Below are 21063 nucleotides of genomic sequence, written 5' to 3' on the forward strand. Positions count from 1 at the left end.
TTTAATTTTAGCATGCATGTGCATGTACGAGCCAGTCTGCTCCACAAAAGGAGCTTAACGACTACAGCGTCGGAATAAAATGGTGGACTCACGCAAAGCTCTTCGGGTAAATGTTGAACATATATGGAGATATCCGCCGACGTCACTGGGAAAAACGTCAACAATTGTGCAAATTCCTAACAGCTTGTGTGGAGGAAGTATGAAGGAAGCCAAGATTATTTCATAAATATCCCTGCCATATCGCCATGGTTAGATTTCAAATTATCAGGATTTATGCAGTTCCCAAATAAACAAAAAACAGGTGCTGATAGGTAGAAAACAAGTTGGTTTTGCATAATAGGTCCCCTTTAAACGGGTTCCACTGTTAATTTTGTTTGACTTTAAAGAAAAGTATTGCTGACAGTGTTCAAAATAACTCTTTGTCCTTGCATTTCCTGATGCCCTTTGCTGTGATAGGCCTATTGGATAATGGACCCGCACAAGTCTTTGTATGCTCCAAACGTACCATTAATGCATTGAAACAACACTGTACGTATGCTCGGCATCCATTAAAGCCGCTTGTGTTTTCCGTGCTTCTCATAAAATGGTAATGGTCCAAACGGCAAACACTTGACCTTGCCAAGTCTATGTCAAGATGTGTCAGGGCATATATAAAGTTGTGTCTGGGTGTAAGTGAGTGGTGGAAAAGGGGCCGACACCTCCTTAACTAGGTGGGCAGGTTGGTGAATCAGCCCAGTCACTCACTCATTCTAGCAGATGTTGTTTTGAGGCCACTTGGCACTCTTGAAATAGCTGTAGGTGGTAAATGTATGGAGCCTTGTTTGGAGAGCAGTCAGGTGCATGGATGGTTTCCAGGTGTGTCCCAGTGATTATGTCTGTGGTTGGACGTTGGCAGACATAAACTCCCTCTTCAGAAAGCTCATTTATGATGCACCTCACAGAACCCCTCCGCCTCCTTCTGCCTTTCAGATGTCTCCCGCCACACAGCAGATGCAGCCCACGCAGACGCTGCAGTCTCCGCCCCCTAGCGGCGGCCGACGCAGGAGGGTAGCGGACGAGGACCCGGACGAACGTCGGCGGAAGTTTCTGGAACGGAACCGAGCGGCGGCGACGCGATGCAGGCAGAAGAGGAAAGTGTGGGTGATGTCGTTAGAGAAGAAAGCAGAAGAACTCACACAGACCAACATGCAGCTTCAGGTATGGACATATTTGGTGTACACCAGTGACATGCGGTGAGGTTCATGGCTGGTGAGGCACTGACTTCATCCCAGTCAGATTTACAAACATATGAACCCTAAAGAGTACCTTATTCACCATTTGATTGGCAGCAGTTAACGGGTTATGTTTAAAAGCTCATACCAGCATTCTTTACACATACAAACTGTAGCACACAAAAAAGCACATTCAATTAAAAAAACGTTATTATGGTCTTACCTTTACTTATAAATGAAGTCCATGTGCCGCTCCTTCCGAATAAAAGCATTGATAACTTGTTTATAGAAGTCTTCCTTATCTTTCTTCAGTTTTAAAAGTCTCTCTGTCTCGATGGAGATCTTCCTTTAATTATTACCTCCTGCTTTGATTAAAAGTCCAGTTTAGAAAACTGTTTTATTTTAGATATGTAATCCTCCATGTTAAAAGTCCAGGCAAGAGGAAAAAATAAACGATCGCTGCCGCTGCACTTGACTTGCTAACTGTTGCTGCTTGTTGTCACTTATTCTGCAGCCGAGTAGTCGCAAGAATGATCCCTGGGATCACTAGCGCCCTGTACCACCATGAGGCGGGATTACTGCAAGCCTCACCCAGTGCGTCTTCGCAGCAGTTTTATGATTGCTCAGCACAAGAAATATGTTACACACATACAGTTGTTGACAAAATACGCTGTACATTATATACCTCAGCTAACTAAACTATGGAAATGTATAATATAATTCCTATAGCAATACGGTCTCACTGCATAGCAGGCCAGCAGTTAGCCGAGTCATTGCACAATCCATGGTGAGGCTCAACTGGCTGCTGACTCACCGCAAGTCTCTTCTCAGTATTTGAACGGCAAATGTGAAAATTCAGCGATTTTGAGTAAAAATAATCTAAAACTGGTGAAGTTAAATAGAAAATAACTTTATAGTATAATCACTGGATACATATAACAATTTAATTAATTTTTTTTCTATTTACATTTTTTTTCTTTCCATGATGGCACGTGAGGCCCCACCTCACCTGCCTCCCCTGACTTCACATCACTGGTGTACACAATAATGCCTCATGCTTGTATGGACAGTACAGACCACATTTCGCCAAAATTGGCTCCTGCTCACCAAAAACCTAATACAGATTTTTTTTTTTTTTACTTTCGGCCGTCAAGGGTGGGCACAGCGTGGTTTGGCTTTGGCTGGAATCAAACTCACGCTCTCTGCAATGACAGGCATATACAGTTACACCATCAGGCATACTTTATCTTATTTAAAATTTGCAGTAAATGACAATAAATGAATGTCTGAACATGTTGCAGTAGAATCACATCATTTCTCCAGGATCCATCTACAAATAAAATAAATTATTATAGTCAATTAGATATATGGCTTAATTTATTTTAGATGTATTAATAATGACTGAAAGTCTTGTAATTGTGCAAGAATTATTGTCCGGGGTTCAACTGTCAAATTTCGGAGCTATTTTTCATTCCTCTTAATCAAAGCTATAATTGGAAATGGTGTTTAAGAGACACTGTTGCAGAGCGTTGATGCCGAAAAAATCCATGTAGGACTAAAGTTAATGAGGACAATGATGTCAGTTTATGTATCACAGCATATCATAGCAATCACCCCCAGTCGGAATCAGACTCAAGAGGGGGGCAGCAATAACCTGACTCTCGCCAGATCCTTGTAGTTCGCTGAGCTCCACACAAGGATCTGGGACTTCTCAATAGGAGATGTATTTCAGAAGGCGGGGCCTTGTAAAAAAAAGCATTGTATGTGATTGGATAAACCACTTGTCTGTTATCTTGAATGACGTTGCTACTTCAACCACTCACATCCAAATCAACCCGTAACGCTGATGAGAGCGGCGCTGGGAAATCCAAAACAGAACAGCCGACATATTGGATAACGACAGAGCGAAAAGTTCTCTGTTCATCTAATAAAGAATTAATATTCGATAGATTCGACAAAACAGTTGCATTGGCAGAATCAATGTCACGACTCCTCGCTGTGTGCCGCCATTGTTGTTTGAATCAAACAGTCGCTTCGGCGCTATGTCACATCTATGAAATCCCGCCCGGTGGTCCTAATTGGTTCATTATTTTTTGCTATCTTGAAGGAGTTTGCATTGCCCTCGAGCCCGAATCCTTGTGTGGAGCTCAGCGAACTACAAGGATCTGGCAAGAGTCAGGTTAGGCCAGCAAGGCCAGAGACAAGAACAGACCCAACCAAGCAACCAAGAGAGCCGACTCCGTCTTAGGCTACCCACTAGCTCTTGACCAATGTCCAGTGAGTGAGTCCATGAGTGAGAACTCGTCCAGGGAGACCGAAGTGTCCAATAAATCGGTCGGTATAGCTCGGTTGGTAGAGCGGCCGTGCCAGCAACTTGAGGGTTGCAGGTTCGATCCCCGCTTCCGCCATCCTAGTCACTGCCGTTGTGTCCTTGGGCAAGACACTTTACCCACCTGCTCTCAGTGCCACCCACACTGGTTTAAATGTAACTTAGATATTGGGTTTCACTATGTAAAGCGCTTGGAGTCACAAGAGAAAAGCGCTGTATAAAATATAATTGATTGATGATTGATTGATTGAATAAATGCTCGTTCAGTCAGGGCTCCGCGAAGCTCGTCCATCCCGACACTCAAACCTACTGTAATTCTTCAGCCCCGTCTCTTCTTGTGCATCTCCTCCGGTGCCTCCACGCGGATTTTGGTGCTTCAAAGCAGTAGAAAATGGATGGATGGATGGAGATAGCCAGCAGCCGGTCTCAGGCGCACACATGGCCACTAAAGTGCCACACCTTGTTGCGCAGTCCCAAAGGGCCGCTCTAAGCCGCTGCTGCCCACTGCTCCCCAAGGGGATGGGTCAAATGCAGAGGACAAATTTCACCACATCTAGTGTGTGTGGTACTTTAATTTTAAAACATTACGAAAACAAAAGGGGTAAAACATGAGCACAGAGCTCCTGTAGACGGCATATTGGAAAAAGAAAAATGCATACAAACAGTATAACCTCAGACCCGTCTGATTTAACACCAGAGTTTAATGTTTTGTCTCTAGTGATCGAAAACAGTGGTTTACAAAGTACAAGTACAGTCGTTTGATGACAAATAAATACAGTATACACTACCGTTCAAAAGTTTGGGGTCACCCAAACAATTTTGTGGAATAGCCTTCATTTCTAAGAACAAGAATAGACTGTCGAGTTTCAGATGAAAGTTCTCTTTTTCTGGCCATTTTGAGTGTTTAATTGACCCCACAAATGTGATGCTCGAGAGACTCAATCTGCTCAAAGGAAGGTCAGTTTTGTAGCTTCTGTAACGAGCTAAACTGTTTTCAGATGTGTGAACATGATTGCACAAGGGTTTTCTAATCATCAATTAGCCTTCTGAGCCAATGAGCACCATTAGAACACTGGGGTGATAGTTGCTGGAAATGGGCCTCTATACACCTATGTAGATATTGCACCAAAAACCAGACATTTGCAGCTAGAATAGTCATTTACCACATTAGCAATGTATAGAGTGTATTTCTTTAAAGTTAAGACTAGTTTAAGGTTATCCTTCAAAAATAAGGACATTTCAATGTGACCCCAAACTTCTGAACGGTAGTGTATTTCACTGTATTACAATATTTCACACAAAAAATGCCTCAAATATTGCAGTTTAGTTTTTTTAAACATAATCTAATTTTTTTTAAAATTCAAAAGTAAGCATATTTAAGCATACAACTGTCTAAATAAACTAAAAAATACTAATACTACAGTAGTATTGGCCACGAGAGGAAACCAAACCAATCAGAGCCCGCTGTTCAGTACCGGGCCACTGATTGGCTTAGCCTCAGGCAGCATTACTATATTGGATCAAAAGAACGTAAATGTGATTAAAGCGTGTTATTCCATGTCTAGAGGGCTCTCATAAAGTTAAAAAAAACATATTTAGAAGGTAGTAAACCATTTTTTTTTGCTCTAGCTCTGAAATTTTTTTATTTATAATTAATGACTTGTATTTCGCAGGAATTAATGTATCGCGGCCATGTCTGGAATAATTTCACAACACTAAACGAGGGACGACTGTATTGAGTATAAAATATTGTTAAAATTGCGTCGTGTCAGCAGAATACACAATGTTTTGTGTAAAGATGATTCACGCACAATCAGGATTTAGTATTCGTAACCTCACAAAATGTGCACAGTTCTGGTCAAAATATAATTTCAAAATTATCACTTTTTTTTCTCTCTCTAAATGATAGGCTGTGTTTTTCCGGTGAGTAATAATCTAAAAATATATGACATCATAACATCATTTTTTTATAGCGTGCATTAGCTACTTTTTCAAAATCTTTTTCAGGCCAACAATATTTACAATGTGTTATGTACAGTGTATGGAGGGAAGGCCATAACCACTTACAGTCCTACTGCATGATACTGATAAAGCATGTTCACACGTGCCGAGGAAGGGGTACTGTTCGCTTTTGAACTGGTACTCTACCAAATCCCAGGAACTGGGAATCGATACCGGTACTCAACAGAAACACTTTTTGGTACTTTTGTGTGTCTTAATTATAATTCATTGTTTTTTATGATAAAATCTCTTCTTCTTTTTTCAACATATACAAATGAGACGATTATGATAACTGCTGTCCCGTTATATCTTGTTTTATTGTCACATTTAGTTTTATTTGCCTGATTACTCAAATCCAAATACCTTGCGCTAAACAGCATGTATAATCTATGAAATAACTATAAGTGGGCGTGTTATAAATAAATAAATGATAAATAAGTTATACTTGTATAGCGCTTTTCTACCTTCAAGGTACTCAAAGCGCTTTGACAGTATTTCCACATTCATCCATTCACACACACATTCACACACTGATGGCGGGAGCTGCCACGCAAGGCGCTAACCAGCTGCCATGCAAGGCGCTAACCAGCAGCCATCAGGAGCAAGGGTGAAGTGTCTTGCCCAAGGACACAACGGACGTGACTAGGAAGGTAGAAGGTGGGGATTGAACCCCAGTAACCAGCAACACTCCGATTGCTGGCACAGCCACTCTACCAACTTCGCCATGTCCACGCCGTGTTGCGTCCGATCTTCTAACACTACGTGTGCAATTGAAAAGTGGTGCAGACCGCCTTATTCAAATGAGGATTTTGCGTGTACTATTACGGATCATCACCACGGAGACACTCTCATTCACTACACATTCATGTTATCATGCTCCTACCTGTGGCGTTTTGCTGTTCTCAAATATGCAGGAGACATGTACTACTTTTTATGGGCATTTTAGAAGCAGTTGTGCTGCAGTGCATCTACAGTGACACCACTTTTTTTTTTGCTTTTTTTCTAACGCTAAAGGTGCATGGGAGGAAGGCTGCAACACTGTGCTCAAAACGCAAAAAAAATGCATACTTCAAGTGTTTATCATACTGTTTAAGATATATGTTAGTAATATATATTTGTGAGAAAATGAACGTCATTAAAAATAAAAATAAATGACACCAAAATGCATCAATTTAATTTATTTTAATCAGCCCCTTAAGTCATTCAGAAGCTATAAAATTATAAAAGGATGTTGCTGAACAATGTGTCTTATAATTTTATTTCAGACCGTCCAAATATGTTGAAATGTACACGATAGACAGAGAATTCTCCATCTATTGTGTGTCTTTGCAGTGCAAGCTTTGTGTGGAACTGTGTCAGTTTGCATTTCCTTTTCAAACGTGCTAAATAAGACACTAAATAGTGCTCCCAAAATAGTGATGAGTGTTGATAAATGACGTTGCGAAAATTATATTTGCATTTTCTCCTTGCAGTATTGTGGGTGTTTTGATGATCATCATATATTTTGCATGTTAATGAAGACAGAGATGCAAATCAATTGCACACCTTATTCTACTCACTTAACAGACACAATCCACCTCACACACGTTTAGTAGAACATCTTTAAATGTGCCATGAAGTTTGCGCATGTTTTAGTACACACAAACCTTTAGTAAATAAATATAAGTTGCAATTACTTATGCAAGTCCAAGACGTTAGATGGCAGAAGTGTATAGTTTATGGTGTGCTTTTTGTTGCGCCCTAAAACTTGTTAATACTGTAAATATGCAGCTGTTTTATTGTAACATGCATTCTAGTTGTAGTTTCCATCAGCAAATTTGGAGGTGTTAAAATCGCCATTTAAAATCCCTGATGCTAATGAGTAGCATGTCAATGGAAAAGCCAAAGTATATTAGCACCAAGCTTGCACATATTTGGAAAAGTGAAGCCTTGCTTTACTTACGTTTGGGCGTTTTTTGAGTCGTCTTCTTTGTTGGCATTGAAAATTGCAAAATTATCTTGAGGTAGTTTGGCTGATTTTGCTCTCAGTGCTGCTGGAGTGATCGCCAAGTGCCAAAATGCAGACCAGACTTAGGCAACAACCAGACATGACGTCAAGCGCAACCCATTTACCGTAACATGGCACCGATTTTACGTGAAAAGGTGCCTGGTAAGACTGGGCGGAATTCAGTTTGTGCCAAAAAAAAGTACCAGATTCGGTATCCGTCCCGACTTGTGCCCCCCCTTGGCATCGCACCACGTCCACCGAGGGGGACCCGCCCCACTATTTGCTTAACGGCAAAGTTTGTTTGATAACACAGTGACAGTTAGTGTTTTTATTTAAAATACAAACAACAAAAACAAGAGCAGACCTTTCAAGGGTCAATGGACTCATCCGTCAGGCTAAATTATGGTCCTGTTTTCTTTCATTTCAGAATGAAGTGACAATGCTAAAGAACGAGGTGACCCAGCTCAAGCAGCTCCTCCTCACACACAAGGACTGTCCAATCACCACTATGCAAAAAGAGTCCCAAGGTTACCTCAGTGAGTCACACACACACGCACACACACACACACACACACACACACGCCCCTACACACTTTGGTCCACAGAACAGTGTGTTGCCAGAATAAAAACTCAAGTATGATGAGATGTTGCGCTCTAGTTCCCACGTTCCCTCAGCAAGACCCCTCCTATTCCGGGAGTAGGTAGTCTCAGGCCCATCTGGGATCTTTTCTTGCACCTTCAAGGGACACTGAGTGAGAAATGCGTCATGAGGTGCACGCCTGTGTCCATGCACCCCGCTTCTTACCGATTTCTCTCAGCCATGACATCAGGACCCCGCCCTTTGATACCAGAGCCATTTTAATTAGGATCGTGAGCCTCCCCTGTGTGGCTTTGGCGAGGAAAATCAGGCTCACATCCGTCCTGGCTCAATGTTTCCTTTTATAAAGGAGGCGGACCTGTCCCAGACTGGGCGAGACGTTCATCAATGAGTCTTAGGTTGTGTACACAGGTCCAGTTTAATGTGACCGCCATCTGTCAGGTGTGTTTACAGAGCTGAGGGATTCTATTTTCCGTTTTTGATGATATCTTGGTCTGTTTTTACTAGTTGGTGTGTATTTATCCTCTCATTGGTTTCAAGCAGCCTTTTTACACAGCCTTTAGAAAAACAATACTTCCACCTATTTTTGTAGAGTTGTGGCACAGTAGCTATGTGCACATGGACACATTTAATCGGATTAAAAGCCTTACCGGAATAAAAATGCTTCATGTAAACACGGCATTCTGAATATTCTGACCCGATCACACGTTTAGATAAAAACAAAATTCCGGTCGAGACTGGTGGTTTATGCCGAAAGTCGGTTTATAGCGCATGAAAACACATCTTCCAAAATCCAGGTTAGAATTATCCATACTTTGCATGTCTTTGTCTCAGCTATACTTTAGTGGTGGAGGGGGACTAAATTTAATAGTCTCGGAATGAAGCAATTGTCTTGCTGCTGTCTCCCCCCTCAACATGTACAGAAATAGTGTTATATACTGTTGAGTTTGTTGCTTTAAAACGAGACAAGCAAAAACAAAAGTACTGCCTGGAGTGTCATGTGTCGATGTAACAAGTTGTCGTCTTAACAAGCTGTTTTATTCCCGACCTTGCAGCTACTCCAAGTGCTAACTGCTAGCCTCAGACACGTACACAGAATGTCATAACATGAAGACGCGCGGCAACAAGTACATAATCACAACATAAAAGGCACAGGACAGCTCTATTTCAAAAAGAGAGGTAAAACAAAAGTGGTGAACAGAAGCAAAAAAAGGATAAATAAATACCGTGATAACGTCGGACTAGAAGAAATGCACAAAGCCATGTTTGTTTACAGTAAAAGTCACTGCTTAGTCAGCACCTGCAGTGAGCAAACTCGTCCAAAAGGTGGTGCCGTAGCACAAATAATAACACACCTTTCTGCTTATGTTAGGTTCTGCACTTTGGTAAAGTATTCCGATTTAAAGTAGAACTACCTTTTTTTTTTTTTTTTTTTTGCCTATCGTCCACAATCATTATGTGAACGATAGCTTATTAACGATAATTTAATCCATGCATGACGTGTTTTTATTTTTTTAAAGCATAGTAAATATTAAATAAATTTGATCAAATATCCGCTTACAATAGAGCCTATGGGAGCCATTCAATTCTGCCTATAGAGCCCCTAAAAACATCCAAACACCTCAATTAGGGTTTTATATACAAGCTGTAAGTGTTTATGTAATGTGTTTTTATAATAACATTCAATATTTATGTATTTTGATCATTTTAAGCATTAATTTAAAAAACGTTTGCTTTTTTTTTTTCTTCATTACTGATTATTACTTACTGCAGACTTTATGAGAGCCAACAAACATAATGCAACACAACTTACTGTACAAGGTCTGCTGTCATTAGAATGCCGACTGCTAGGATGTTAATATATTCCCATTTAGATGAACAATGTCTCATAATCCCGCAAAGAAATGGGGTGGAGGGCGATGGGAATGAGCGCTTTTTGTGTCGTCCTTGCCAGTTCCAGGTCCTAAATTGGTTGTCAAAGTGTACCAACTTGTCAGATTACCTACTCACACATTTTATGTCAAGGTGAGAGGCATGATTTATCATCTAGAATAAACTTACATGGAGCAAGGAAGCGAGGAAGCAGCAAACCACTCGATGATGTGAACATATCAGCATAAACCTGTGATCACTTTGCCGCTCTAAATAGTTTGTCTGCGTTAGCGCTTGTAATAACAGTATCACTAATACTTGGTTAATATTCAAGTCACAAAATGTAAATGGTGTATTGTTGGCTCTTTTTCAATGGTTATTTATCGGATTTTATGGGCGTAAAATTGGAGCTCCCATTGACTCCGCTGTAAGCGGATGTTTATTTACGTTTATTTAATAATTAAGAATGCATTAAAAAAAAAATCCATCCGTCATCATGTCTTTCATAATGATTGTGAACGACAGGCTAAATTCCCAAAAACGTGCAGTTCCCCTTTAAGGCGTGATGCATGAAAATGCACGTCATAATCGGATCATTTTTTCAGGGTCCATGTACACAGTAACATTGTAATCCGAATGATAATCAGATTAAATACATGTTGTCCATGTACACGTGGCTAGTGACAAATAAATAATTGATTCAATTTTGGGTTAGGATCTGGATAAAGAACCAAATACAGGATTTTACTGGTACACTAAGAGTCAACCATATCCATCTATGTGTCCTCTGCTATGAATCAGGAAGTAGTCTTCAAGCTAACAAATAGATGGACAAACAAACACTTTTTTAAAAATGTGTTTAGCCTTGTTGGAGCTTTGCGCTTTACTAAGTGATTCTCTAGTTTAGGGATATAACGATATATGGTAATAATGATAATTGTGGTATTACTATTTGAAGTAAAAATAAACAGAAAAGCCGTGATTGTTAACTGCTCTTTGATAAACTTACGGACTGACTGCCGACATCTTGCTAGCCTAAATGCTAACATGAAAACAAGACACATTAAAGTCTTTAATATTGTTTTTGTCATGATCTTTCGTGAGTGTTTTAAGTTTTGTGGTGGGTTTTCCCTTGTTTAGTGTTTAGTTACTGTCCTGCACTCTTTTTTCTACTTCTGTGTTGGTGTGTTGTCACACTGTAATTTTACTCCTGCCTCTGAGCGCTGGCTCCTCACACATGTCCCTCATCATGATTAGAGGGTTCATTACACTGTTGCTGACAGTTAGCATTCTGTCGAGTTGAGCTTGTAGCCTGTTCAATTTTGTCTTAGAATTGCATAGCTTCCGTTATGCTTCCTGTGCACTCCCAGCTGCACTAATACTTTATTATATTTTTTTCCAAATATCAAATACCTTTTACCTGCACGCTGTCTCCTGCTGTCTTCTGCATTTTGGGATCATGACAAATACTGCTACCATGCGGCCCAAGAGGGATACTTTTAGATCTAATATGATCTGTTTTTATGGCTAATATATATATATATATATATATATATATATATATATATATATATACATATATATATATATATATATATATATATATATATATATATATATAGGTTGTGAAACAGCTTCTTCCCACAAGACTCTTGAACGCATCATGGATTAACTCGCTGGAATAAAAAAGACAATATAACATACATCCATAAACGTGGATGCATATACAAAAGTGCAGTATATTTATCTGTACAGTAATCTATTTATTTATATGTGCACCTTATTGATCGTTTATCCTGCACTACCATGAGCTAATGCAACAAAATGTTGTTGTTATCTGTACTGCAAAGTTCAAATTTGAATGACAATAAAAAGGAAGTTTAAGTCTAAGTCTAAGTCTAAGTCTAAGTTTATTGGATTGTGCTGTAGCATGCAGTTTTTCCACAATTAAATGTCTTTACATTACGGCTGTCAATTTATAAATTTTCTTAATCAGATTAATCACACTTTTGACTTGTGATTAATTGTGATTAAGTAAATTACTTAAAAAGTTTTTAAAAAATACCCCAATTTTTGACACAAATGTAATTTTATTATCAGAATATACATTTTTTTAAATGTCTTACTTGAATTAATTTATTTGTGTATTTTCAGGTAACCATTCGCGGTTAAAGTAAAAGGAGCACAGACATTTCTCCATGTTATGGTTCCCTCTTACATGAAATATTGTATGCCATGCTGGACTCGGATCAAATCAAACCTCCAGAAAGCCAATTAGATCGCTGTACGGACAAGCATTGTAAATACTCACTAAAAAAACACGACAATACCACCATTGTAACGTGCTCCCGAAATATAACATGCTCAGTTTAGAGCATGTGATTGTTGTCTCATGTTCGTCTGGTTCACAAAATAATCCACAATGCTGCCCCCCCTCCATTGCAAAATTATTTAATGCTCTAGGGCAGGGGTAGGGAACCTATGGCTCTCGAGCCAGATGTGGCTCTTTTGATGACTGCGTCTGGCCTTTAAATAAATCTTAGCTGACATTTCTTAACACGATAAGTAATGAATAATTCCGCTGGTGTTAAAAATAACGTTCAAAATATAAAACATTCTCATGCATTTTAATCCATCCATCCGTTTTCTACCGCACCTGTTCAAGAAGTCGCAGTAATGGTTAGAAGTATTTTATTTATTATTGGTTAGCTTCAGAATAACAATGTTATTAAAAAGAATAAGAGAGTTATTATACTTATATGTTCGTCTTACTTAAAAATGAACACATTTAGTTGTATTCAGTGTTAAAAAATATTATATGGCTCTCACGGAAATACATTTTAAAATATTTGGCTTTCATGGCTCTCTCAGCCAAAAAGGTTCCCGACCCCTGCTCTAGGGCCTTAAGGTCTGCATCCAGGGGGATTGTAAGACCCAACAGAGAAAATCTGCCTTTGCCCAAACTGCTTTTTCTTTAAAAACAACAAAAGACTGGGATAAGCTTACCACACACCTGAAACACCTAACACATTACAATCATTTTGGTTTTCTGGCAAAAGATTGGTTATTTAGTAACCAGTGTTGCCAACATTGACAAACTAGTATTTTAATAACATACAGTATGTAGCGTAGCTTGTTTGGCATAATTGAGGAATGTAGTATTTTACCAGTGTAGTGTTGTAGCACTTTTAGTATAGCTTTTAAATATATGCATTAATTGACCTACTGTATAAATTACAGGTTCTGAGCAAGTGAACGTGAGAGGAAATAGTGTTATAGCGTATATCTTGGCAAATACAGATAGATAAATAAATTAACATTCACTTTGTAGGAAATAAAATTGTGTGTCCTAAATTTTTTTAATTGTGAGCAAGTTCCAAACAGCCCATTTAATGCAGTGCTTCTTAAATAGTAGGGTGGGCCCGGGTGTTGGAGGAAAGGGGGTGTGGGAGGCAATGGCGTAACAGCATCTTTAGTGATAGTAAATAACTATCTTGACACATACAGATAAAAACATACACATTAACTCTGGGAGGATTTTTTTAACCTGAAAAAAATGTTGTCCCTTAGAAGGGGCGGGACAGAAAATATTTAATCCTTTAAACACACATTGATATTGATCCAACAGTTTATTTTTACATTTGTTTATTGAAATATTTTTGTTCTCCACCCAAAAAAAACATCAGTCAAATAAGTACAGGCAAATATTGACATAAAGCCACAGACAACTGTACTCCTAATTGTTGGGGCCAACATGGTGCAGCAATACACAGAAGCAGATAAAAGGCTAATTCATGATCTACATTTCAATTACGTTTCAATCGGCATTAAATTGGAGATCGGTCTCTGTTACATATTTTAGGAAAGCACCCCATACTTCTTGAAATGTTACAGAACAACAATTCAAAGTCAGCCTAATTTTCGATCCAACACACTGTCGTGTTGTTTAGATGTGGCAGTGGCTTGGCCACCCTTCTCCGTGTAACCTTGCAGGTTTGAAAAAAACATGAATAATTACATTATTATATTTATGTGAGCATCTTAATTGTCGCGAACGTTTAGGGCAGTGGTTCTTAACCTTGTTGGAGGTACCGAACCCCACCAGTTTCATATGCGCATTCACCGAACCCTTCTTTAGTGAAAAATAGAATTATGTTTTTTTTTCAAATTCAAGACAAAGTTATAGGTTTTTGGTAACACTTTAGTATGGGGAACATATTCTAAGTAACAAAGACTTAATTTAGAGTTTTTTGGACACTAGGGGAACATATTCTAAGTAACAAAGACTTCATTTAGAGTTATTTGGTTAGGGTTAGGGTTAGAGGGTTAGGGCCAGGGTTAGAGGGTTAGGATTATAATAAGGCCATGCTGAATAAGGCATTAATAAGTACTTAATAATGACTAGTTAAGAGCCAATATGTTACCAATTTGCATGTTAATAAGCAACTAATTAATGGTGAATATGTTCTCCATACTAAAGTGTTACCATGTTTTTTTACTGGTGCACAAAATGAACCGTGCATGAACATCACCTTGTTCAAACAACAAAACCAACACAGTGCATAAACTCACAACAAATTACACATGCACCTGCAAATCAGTGTGACTTCTGCTGTTGCCGTATCCGCAATACGCCGATAGGGAGAAGTTTTTATTTACACGATGAGTCGGGCGTGTCTTGACCTCCACCGAACCCCTGAGCCTGACTCACCGAACCCCTAGGGTTCGATCAAACCCAGGTTAAGAACCACTGGTTTAGGGCTAGTGATTAGCGTCACTATACAGTACTATTTTGATATCTTGGTATTGCGCAATAACAAGTCAGCTTTCTTCAAAGTGTTGCTTCCATGATGTGTCCTCAGGTCCGGAAAGTAGTCCAGCAGGAAGTCCATCTCCAGCTTGCACGCAACAGCAGGTCATCCAGCACAACACCATCACCACCTCCACCACAACTATAGGGGGCAGCGGCGTGCACGGACACGCCAACAGCCGAACAGACATTAACGCCATCCATTAGGACCCCGACAGACTGTCAAGCCCTCGTGCTGGGACCAAACCCCCCCACTTCCCCTCCTCACACATGCTTTGTACGGCTCCCCATGCTACACACGTCAGCCATCAAGAAGAACCTCAAGGGCCTCCAAGGCTGTTCTTTTTACAGTGCCACGGTGTGTATTTTTATAGTGCCTATAACCTGCTCATGTTTTATGTTGTGTTGCATCTTTACTATTGCTTTTGTGGCGTTAGCTTGCAGCAATACTCCCGCGGTGTGTTTTTGTAGCGGTACAAAGTGGACCAAAGTGTTCATGAAACGAAAGGGAAAAGACTGGAGACAGTCATCTCTTAAAGGGACTTACTTATTAAAGCATTCAGCACGTTCAGGGAGACAACTAAAACGTTCTTACAAGTGTTTAGTAGGACTTTGTACACTTTTTTTAATTTTATTTTGTAAAAAAAAATACATGTATTGGCATTAATTCAAACTGTCAACAAGATACAACTTTAAAGGCAATGTTCTAATGAATGTTTTAACTAGGGCTGTCAAATAATAAAAGCATTTAATCAGATTAGTCACACATTTGAATTGTGATTAATCGTGATTAATCACAGTAAATCACTTATATCATAATGTCAATTAACTTTAAACAACACCAATGTAATTTCATTGTCAGAATATCATACAGGATTTTTTTAATGGTTTATTTGAATGCACTTCATTTATTTTAATCTAAAGTAGCATTTGAGTTTATTTTTAAGTGGTTAACCCTCTGCGGTTAAGCTAAGGGAGCATGTGTGGCCAAAATAAATTGGGTGAATAATAGAGGTGGGGATTTTAAGCACCTCACGACACGATTCCATTGCAATTTTTTGGCTGACAATTAGATTTAGAATTAATTCTAGATTCAACACGATTTTCATAATATAATATTTGGTATATGAATTATAATAAAACCTTTTCAAAACAGGTTACAAAGGCTACTCTTGGTTGCTGACGTACGACTTATATGCGCAGTGTTGGCCTAAAAAGTGTTTTAAAGATGTATTTTTAAAATGTTATTTCCAAAAATCACAGAATGTTAAACAATTTAATTAAAGAAAATAGAGCAATTGCAACACCAAACCAATCCCAGCTTTACCTACCCCAAATGTATAAAAGTATCATTAATTATAGTATTATCAATCAGAATCAGAATCAGAAATACTTTATTAATCCCAGAGGGGAAATTAACATTTTCAGCACAATCCCATTCAAGATCAGACAAACATTATAGGGAGACAGAACCGGATCGCTGACGGGTCTGCCAACTTCCGGCGCCCCTTACAAAAAATGTGACATACAATAGGGGGTTCGGGAGAAAAAAAATTAAAATAGTAATAATCAATGATTGTTATAAAATAATCATTATAAAATTATAAAATAATCAATAACGGTTTTAATCCAAAAATGTATTCTTTAAAAATAAAAAACGTTTTTTAATCGAGTCTTGAAAATTATGATTCGATTTAGAATCGAAATAAATGAAAATCACGATTTGCATGTGAATCAATTTTTTTGATTAATCTGCATTGATGCATGATTGATGCGATCATTTTTCGTGGATTAATCGCACGTTACATTTGACAGCCCTAATTGTATCATTCTAACAGGCGTAAAAAGTGCCTACTTAATAGCACTTATAAAAGCTAAGGTAAAAACAGGCATATTGTACTGAGCAGCCTGGGCATAGTTGTCTTATCTCCACCTATCTCCTTTGCTATTGTTGTCATCAAATTGTTCTTCTTTGCCATATTTTCTGTGCTGGCATTAAAAAAAAGCCAAAGAAAAAGCCATACTTTAGATACTCACTGAACTAGTCATATGTTTTACTCATTGTATGTCATTCTGGGCTTTTGTCTTTAGAAGTTCCACTGTGTTCAAATTCAAATCTATACCTTGCTATGAACTTGAACGTGGTATAATTATAAGAAATAACATTGTCTACTAATTAATTTTTGTACAAAATCCTACTAAATGATCTTGACAGCAGTATGTCAGGTGCAGCTAGTTCCAGGATTTGGACAATGAAGGTTTTTAGGATTTTGCCTTCATACGCCACCACAACTGATAGGAAATACATCAAAATGTGATTAAATTGAAGACTTTAAGTTTAAAGGGGAACTGCATTTTTGTTGGAATTGTGCCTATCGTTCACAATCATTATGAGAGACAACAAGACAAATGTTTTATTTTAAATTTTTTGGCCTTTCCAACATGTACAAATCGTTCGTTCTTGGTGAATAGCAATGCAGCTAATGGGAGCAAACCGTTATACCTCTAAATCACTTTGAAAATGCGTTTAAAAAAAGTCACAAATACTTAATTTACGTTCCGTACCCTGCATAATAACCAAGCTGTAGCGAAATTGTTATTGTAAGAGCGAACACTGAGGAACTCTTTTTTCTAGCGTACTAACACAACGGCGTGTTTCGGTATTAGCCGTAAAAGTTAACTACGGCAAAAGATAAGCTTTGTTATACAGAAAACTGCGATACCATACCAATTTGTACTAACTGAAAACATGAACAATCATATTACAGTATCTGTTAAATATTAGCCCACATTTCATGTTTTGTTTGGACACCACTGAGCTAGCCAGAGAGTGTATGTACTGTAGTTCTGCATGTATAATGATCAATTTTAAAGTGTGACTAACTCAATGGACAGTTGTGTGTTTGGTCCAGCTGGCCGGGGACGTTTTTCCGGTTTATTTGGGTAAGCACTCCATTTATGTTGAAATGGCTTGGCTCCAAGTTACACGTTTATAGCGTCAAAGTCACTTTCACCTCACTCTCTCGTCTACCGTCTGCTCAAACGTCTCATTCTTCCTCTGTGCTCGCTTCTATAAGCAATAGTTCATCCTCCGTATATTCAGCTCAAAAGTATAAGGTTGTGAATCCTCGTTTGTCCGTATATAGTCGTCTTTGTTGTCTGCTACCAAGTCTGCCATGATAAGAAAACACGATCGTGTTTGATTCCGGAAATAGGAACACACATGTTGCCAGAAGTCAGACGCCCTCTGCTATGGAAACGGAAATCAATGCACGGAAGAAATCAGTCCCGGCAAAATATATATAATATATATACACTACCGTTCAAAAGTTTGGGGTCACATTGAAATGTCCTTATTTTTTAAGGAAAAGCACTGTACTTTTCAATGAAGATAACTTTAAACTAGTCTTAACTTTAAAGAAATGCACTCTATACATTGCTAATGTGGTAAATGACTATTCTAGCCGCAAATGTCTGGTTTTTGGTGCAATATCTACATAGGTGTATAGAGGCCCATTTCCAGCAACTATCACTCCAGTGTTCTAATGGTACAATGTGTTTGCTCATTGGCTCAGAAGGCTAATTGATGATTAGAAAACCCTTGTGCAATCATGTTCACACATCTGAAAACAGTTTAGCTCGTTACAGAAGCTACAAAACTGACCTTCCTTTGAGCAGATTGAGTTTCTGGAGCATCACATTTGTGGGGTCAATTAAACGCTCAAAATGGCCAGAAAAAGAGAACTTTCATCTGAAACTCGACATTTCTATTCTTGTTCTTAGAAATGAAGGCTATTCCACAAAATTGTTTGGGTGACCCCAAACTTTTGAACGGTAGTGTGTATATATATATATATATATATATATATATATATATATATATATATATATATATATATATATATATATATATATATATATATATATATATATATATATATATATATACTGTATATATAATTTGTTTTTATTATGAAGCGAATAAGCGTGGAGATGCCCTAAAAGCGTCTTTCTTCAAATTGATACTTCCCTAAAAAATGTAATTATAATATAATTGTAGGTCATCTTTCTAGTGTCCAAGATAGTTTACATGATTTTAAATAGTTTCATTGAATATGCAATCAGATCGATGTGCAAGACACTTTGCATTATTAAAACGTATTTCACAGTTAATTTTATCCGACATGTTTACATTTCATTTCCTGTGGCACCGATTCATTGGAATGTCCCTTATACTTTTCACCATGACAGGTGAGGCCCCCCAGCCATAAAATATCACATTTAAATTGTCGGTGAAACACATCTGGATTATTTTCATTGTGTTGATGGCATATGAAGGCAAAAAAATATCATAGTGGAACCAAAATGAAGGTAGACGGTGTTGCAGACGGGAATATATGCAACACAACACAGACTGTTATCGTCACTGCTGGCGTAGAATAGCAATAGAAAATTCAAGTATACTTAAAATGATAGAAACAAACACTGTGATAGCAGCAAGGCAGCTTCATCTCTGTAGGACCACCTTAATTAAGCTTTAATCTCATTTTTATGACCATGTCTGTTTTGGCTAAATTTAATATAAATGTTTCACCCGAGTGGTGTTTTGTTATTGGACTTTTGTGCCCGTCACGGATTGTCCATAACGAACACCATGTTCAAGCATAAGGGTGTCCATATGTGCACTTGGCACCAGGACACCCTGGGCCGCAGTTCCATGATCGACTTTGTAGTTGTGTCATCGGATTTGCGGCCTCATGTTTTGGACACTCGGGTAAAGAGAGGGGCGGAGCTTTCTACCGATCACCACCTGGTGGTGAGTTGGCTGCGATGGTGGGGGAGGATGCCGGACAGACCTGGCAGGCCCAGGTCACCGATTCTGTTCATAACTTTTATGGACAGAATTTCTAGGCGCAGTCAAGGCGTTGAGGGGATCCGGTTTGGTGGCTGCAGGATTAGGTCTCTGCTTTTTGCAGATGATGTGGTCCTGATGGCTTCATCTGGCCAGGATCTTCAGCTCTCACTGGATCGGTTCGCAGCTGAGTGTGAAGCGACTGGGATGAGAATCAGCACCTCCAAGTCCGAGTCCATGGTTCTCGCCCGGAAAAGGGTGGAGTGCCATCTCCGGGTTGGGGAGGAGATCTTGCCCCAAGTGGAGGAGTTCAAGTACCTCGGAGTCTTGTTCACGAGTGAGGGAAGAGTGGATCGTGAGATCGACAGGCGGATCGGTGCGGCGTCTTCAGTAATGAGGACGCTGTATCGGTCTGTTGTGGTGAAGAAGGAGCTGAGCCGCAAGGCAAAGCTCTCAATCTACCGGTCGATCTACGTTCCCATCCTCACCTATGGTCATGAGCTTTGGGTTATGACCGAAAGGACAAGATCACGGGTACAAGCGGCCGAAATGAGTTTCCTCCGCCGGGTGGCGGGGCTCTCCCTTAGAGATAGGGTGAGAAGCTCTGTCATCCGGGAGGAGCTCTAAGTAAAGCCGCTGCTCCTCCACATCGAGAGGAGCCAGATGAGGTGGTTCGGGCATCTGGTCAGGATGCCACCCGAACGCCTCCCTAGGGAGGTGTTTAGGGCACGTCCGACCGGTAAGAGGCCACGGGGAAGACCCAGGACACGTTGGGAAGACTATGTCTCCCGGCTGGCCTGGGAACGCCTCGGGATCCCCCGGGAAGAGCTGGACGAAGTGGCTGGGGAGAGGGAAGTCTGGGCTTCCCTGCTTAGGCTGCTGCCCCCGCGACCCGACCTCGGATAAGCCGAGGAAGATGGATGGATGGATGGATGTTTCATATACAATTTTATATGTGTGTGTGTGAGCATAATTCTTCCCATAACTAGTATGGTTTCATATTTGTAAATGTCACAATGTGCCTCAGCTTCAGCATCATTTCTACTTTTCTTCCAGCATTCATATCCATTGTCCTCGTCAGTGTGATATTGATACTTTTATTGGCTTTTGTCTCGAGTTTCTCACCTTGTGACCTCCTGCCAGCGTCTTGATGAATGCAACTCGCCCTGGTTTGAACTCGACGCATCATTCCCTTCGAGGAAACGCGATCTTTTACTTCCACTTTCTGAACTCGAAGCTAGAAATACACTTTTGTAAACGCTCACACAGCTTGTCTATGCACTTTGTATATTCTAGAACGTGTTCTTCTCGGTCAGGAACTCTTTTTTTTTTTTATTACACCAGCGAGAACATCTTGTTCTAACGTTTTTTTCATCAACATGCCTCTGTTCCTTGCTCTCATG

The 21063-nt window shown here is 39.4% G+C and overlaps 1 protein-coding gene across 1 annotated transcript in view; it reads left to right on the forward strand.

The window, feature by feature from the left end:
- Window positions 1-15373, forward strand: part of LOC133659645 (cyclic AMP-responsive element-binding protein 5-like) — a 32389-nt gene extending 17016 nt beyond the window's left edge. Inside the window, exons 3-5 of the mRNA XM_062062229.1 lie at window positions 970-1197; window positions 7956-8064; window positions 14861-15373. Coding sequence (XP_061918213.1) covers window positions 970-1197; window positions 7956-8064; window positions 14861-15015 — 492 coding nt within the window. The 3' untranslated portion in view covers window positions 15016-15373. The remainder of the gene's footprint in view (window positions 1-969; window positions 1198-7955; window positions 8065-14860) is intronic.
- Window positions 15374-21063: the final 5690 nt, after the last annotated feature.

Source organism: Entelurus aequoreus, linkage group LG11 (genome assembly GCF_033978785.1).
Source record: "Entelurus aequoreus isolate RoL-2023_Sb linkage group LG11, RoL_Eaeq_v1.1, whole genome shotgun sequence".
NCBI classification, from domain to species: domain Eukaryota; kingdom Metazoa; phylum Chordata; class Actinopteri; order Syngnathiformes; family Syngnathidae; genus Entelurus; species Entelurus aequoreus.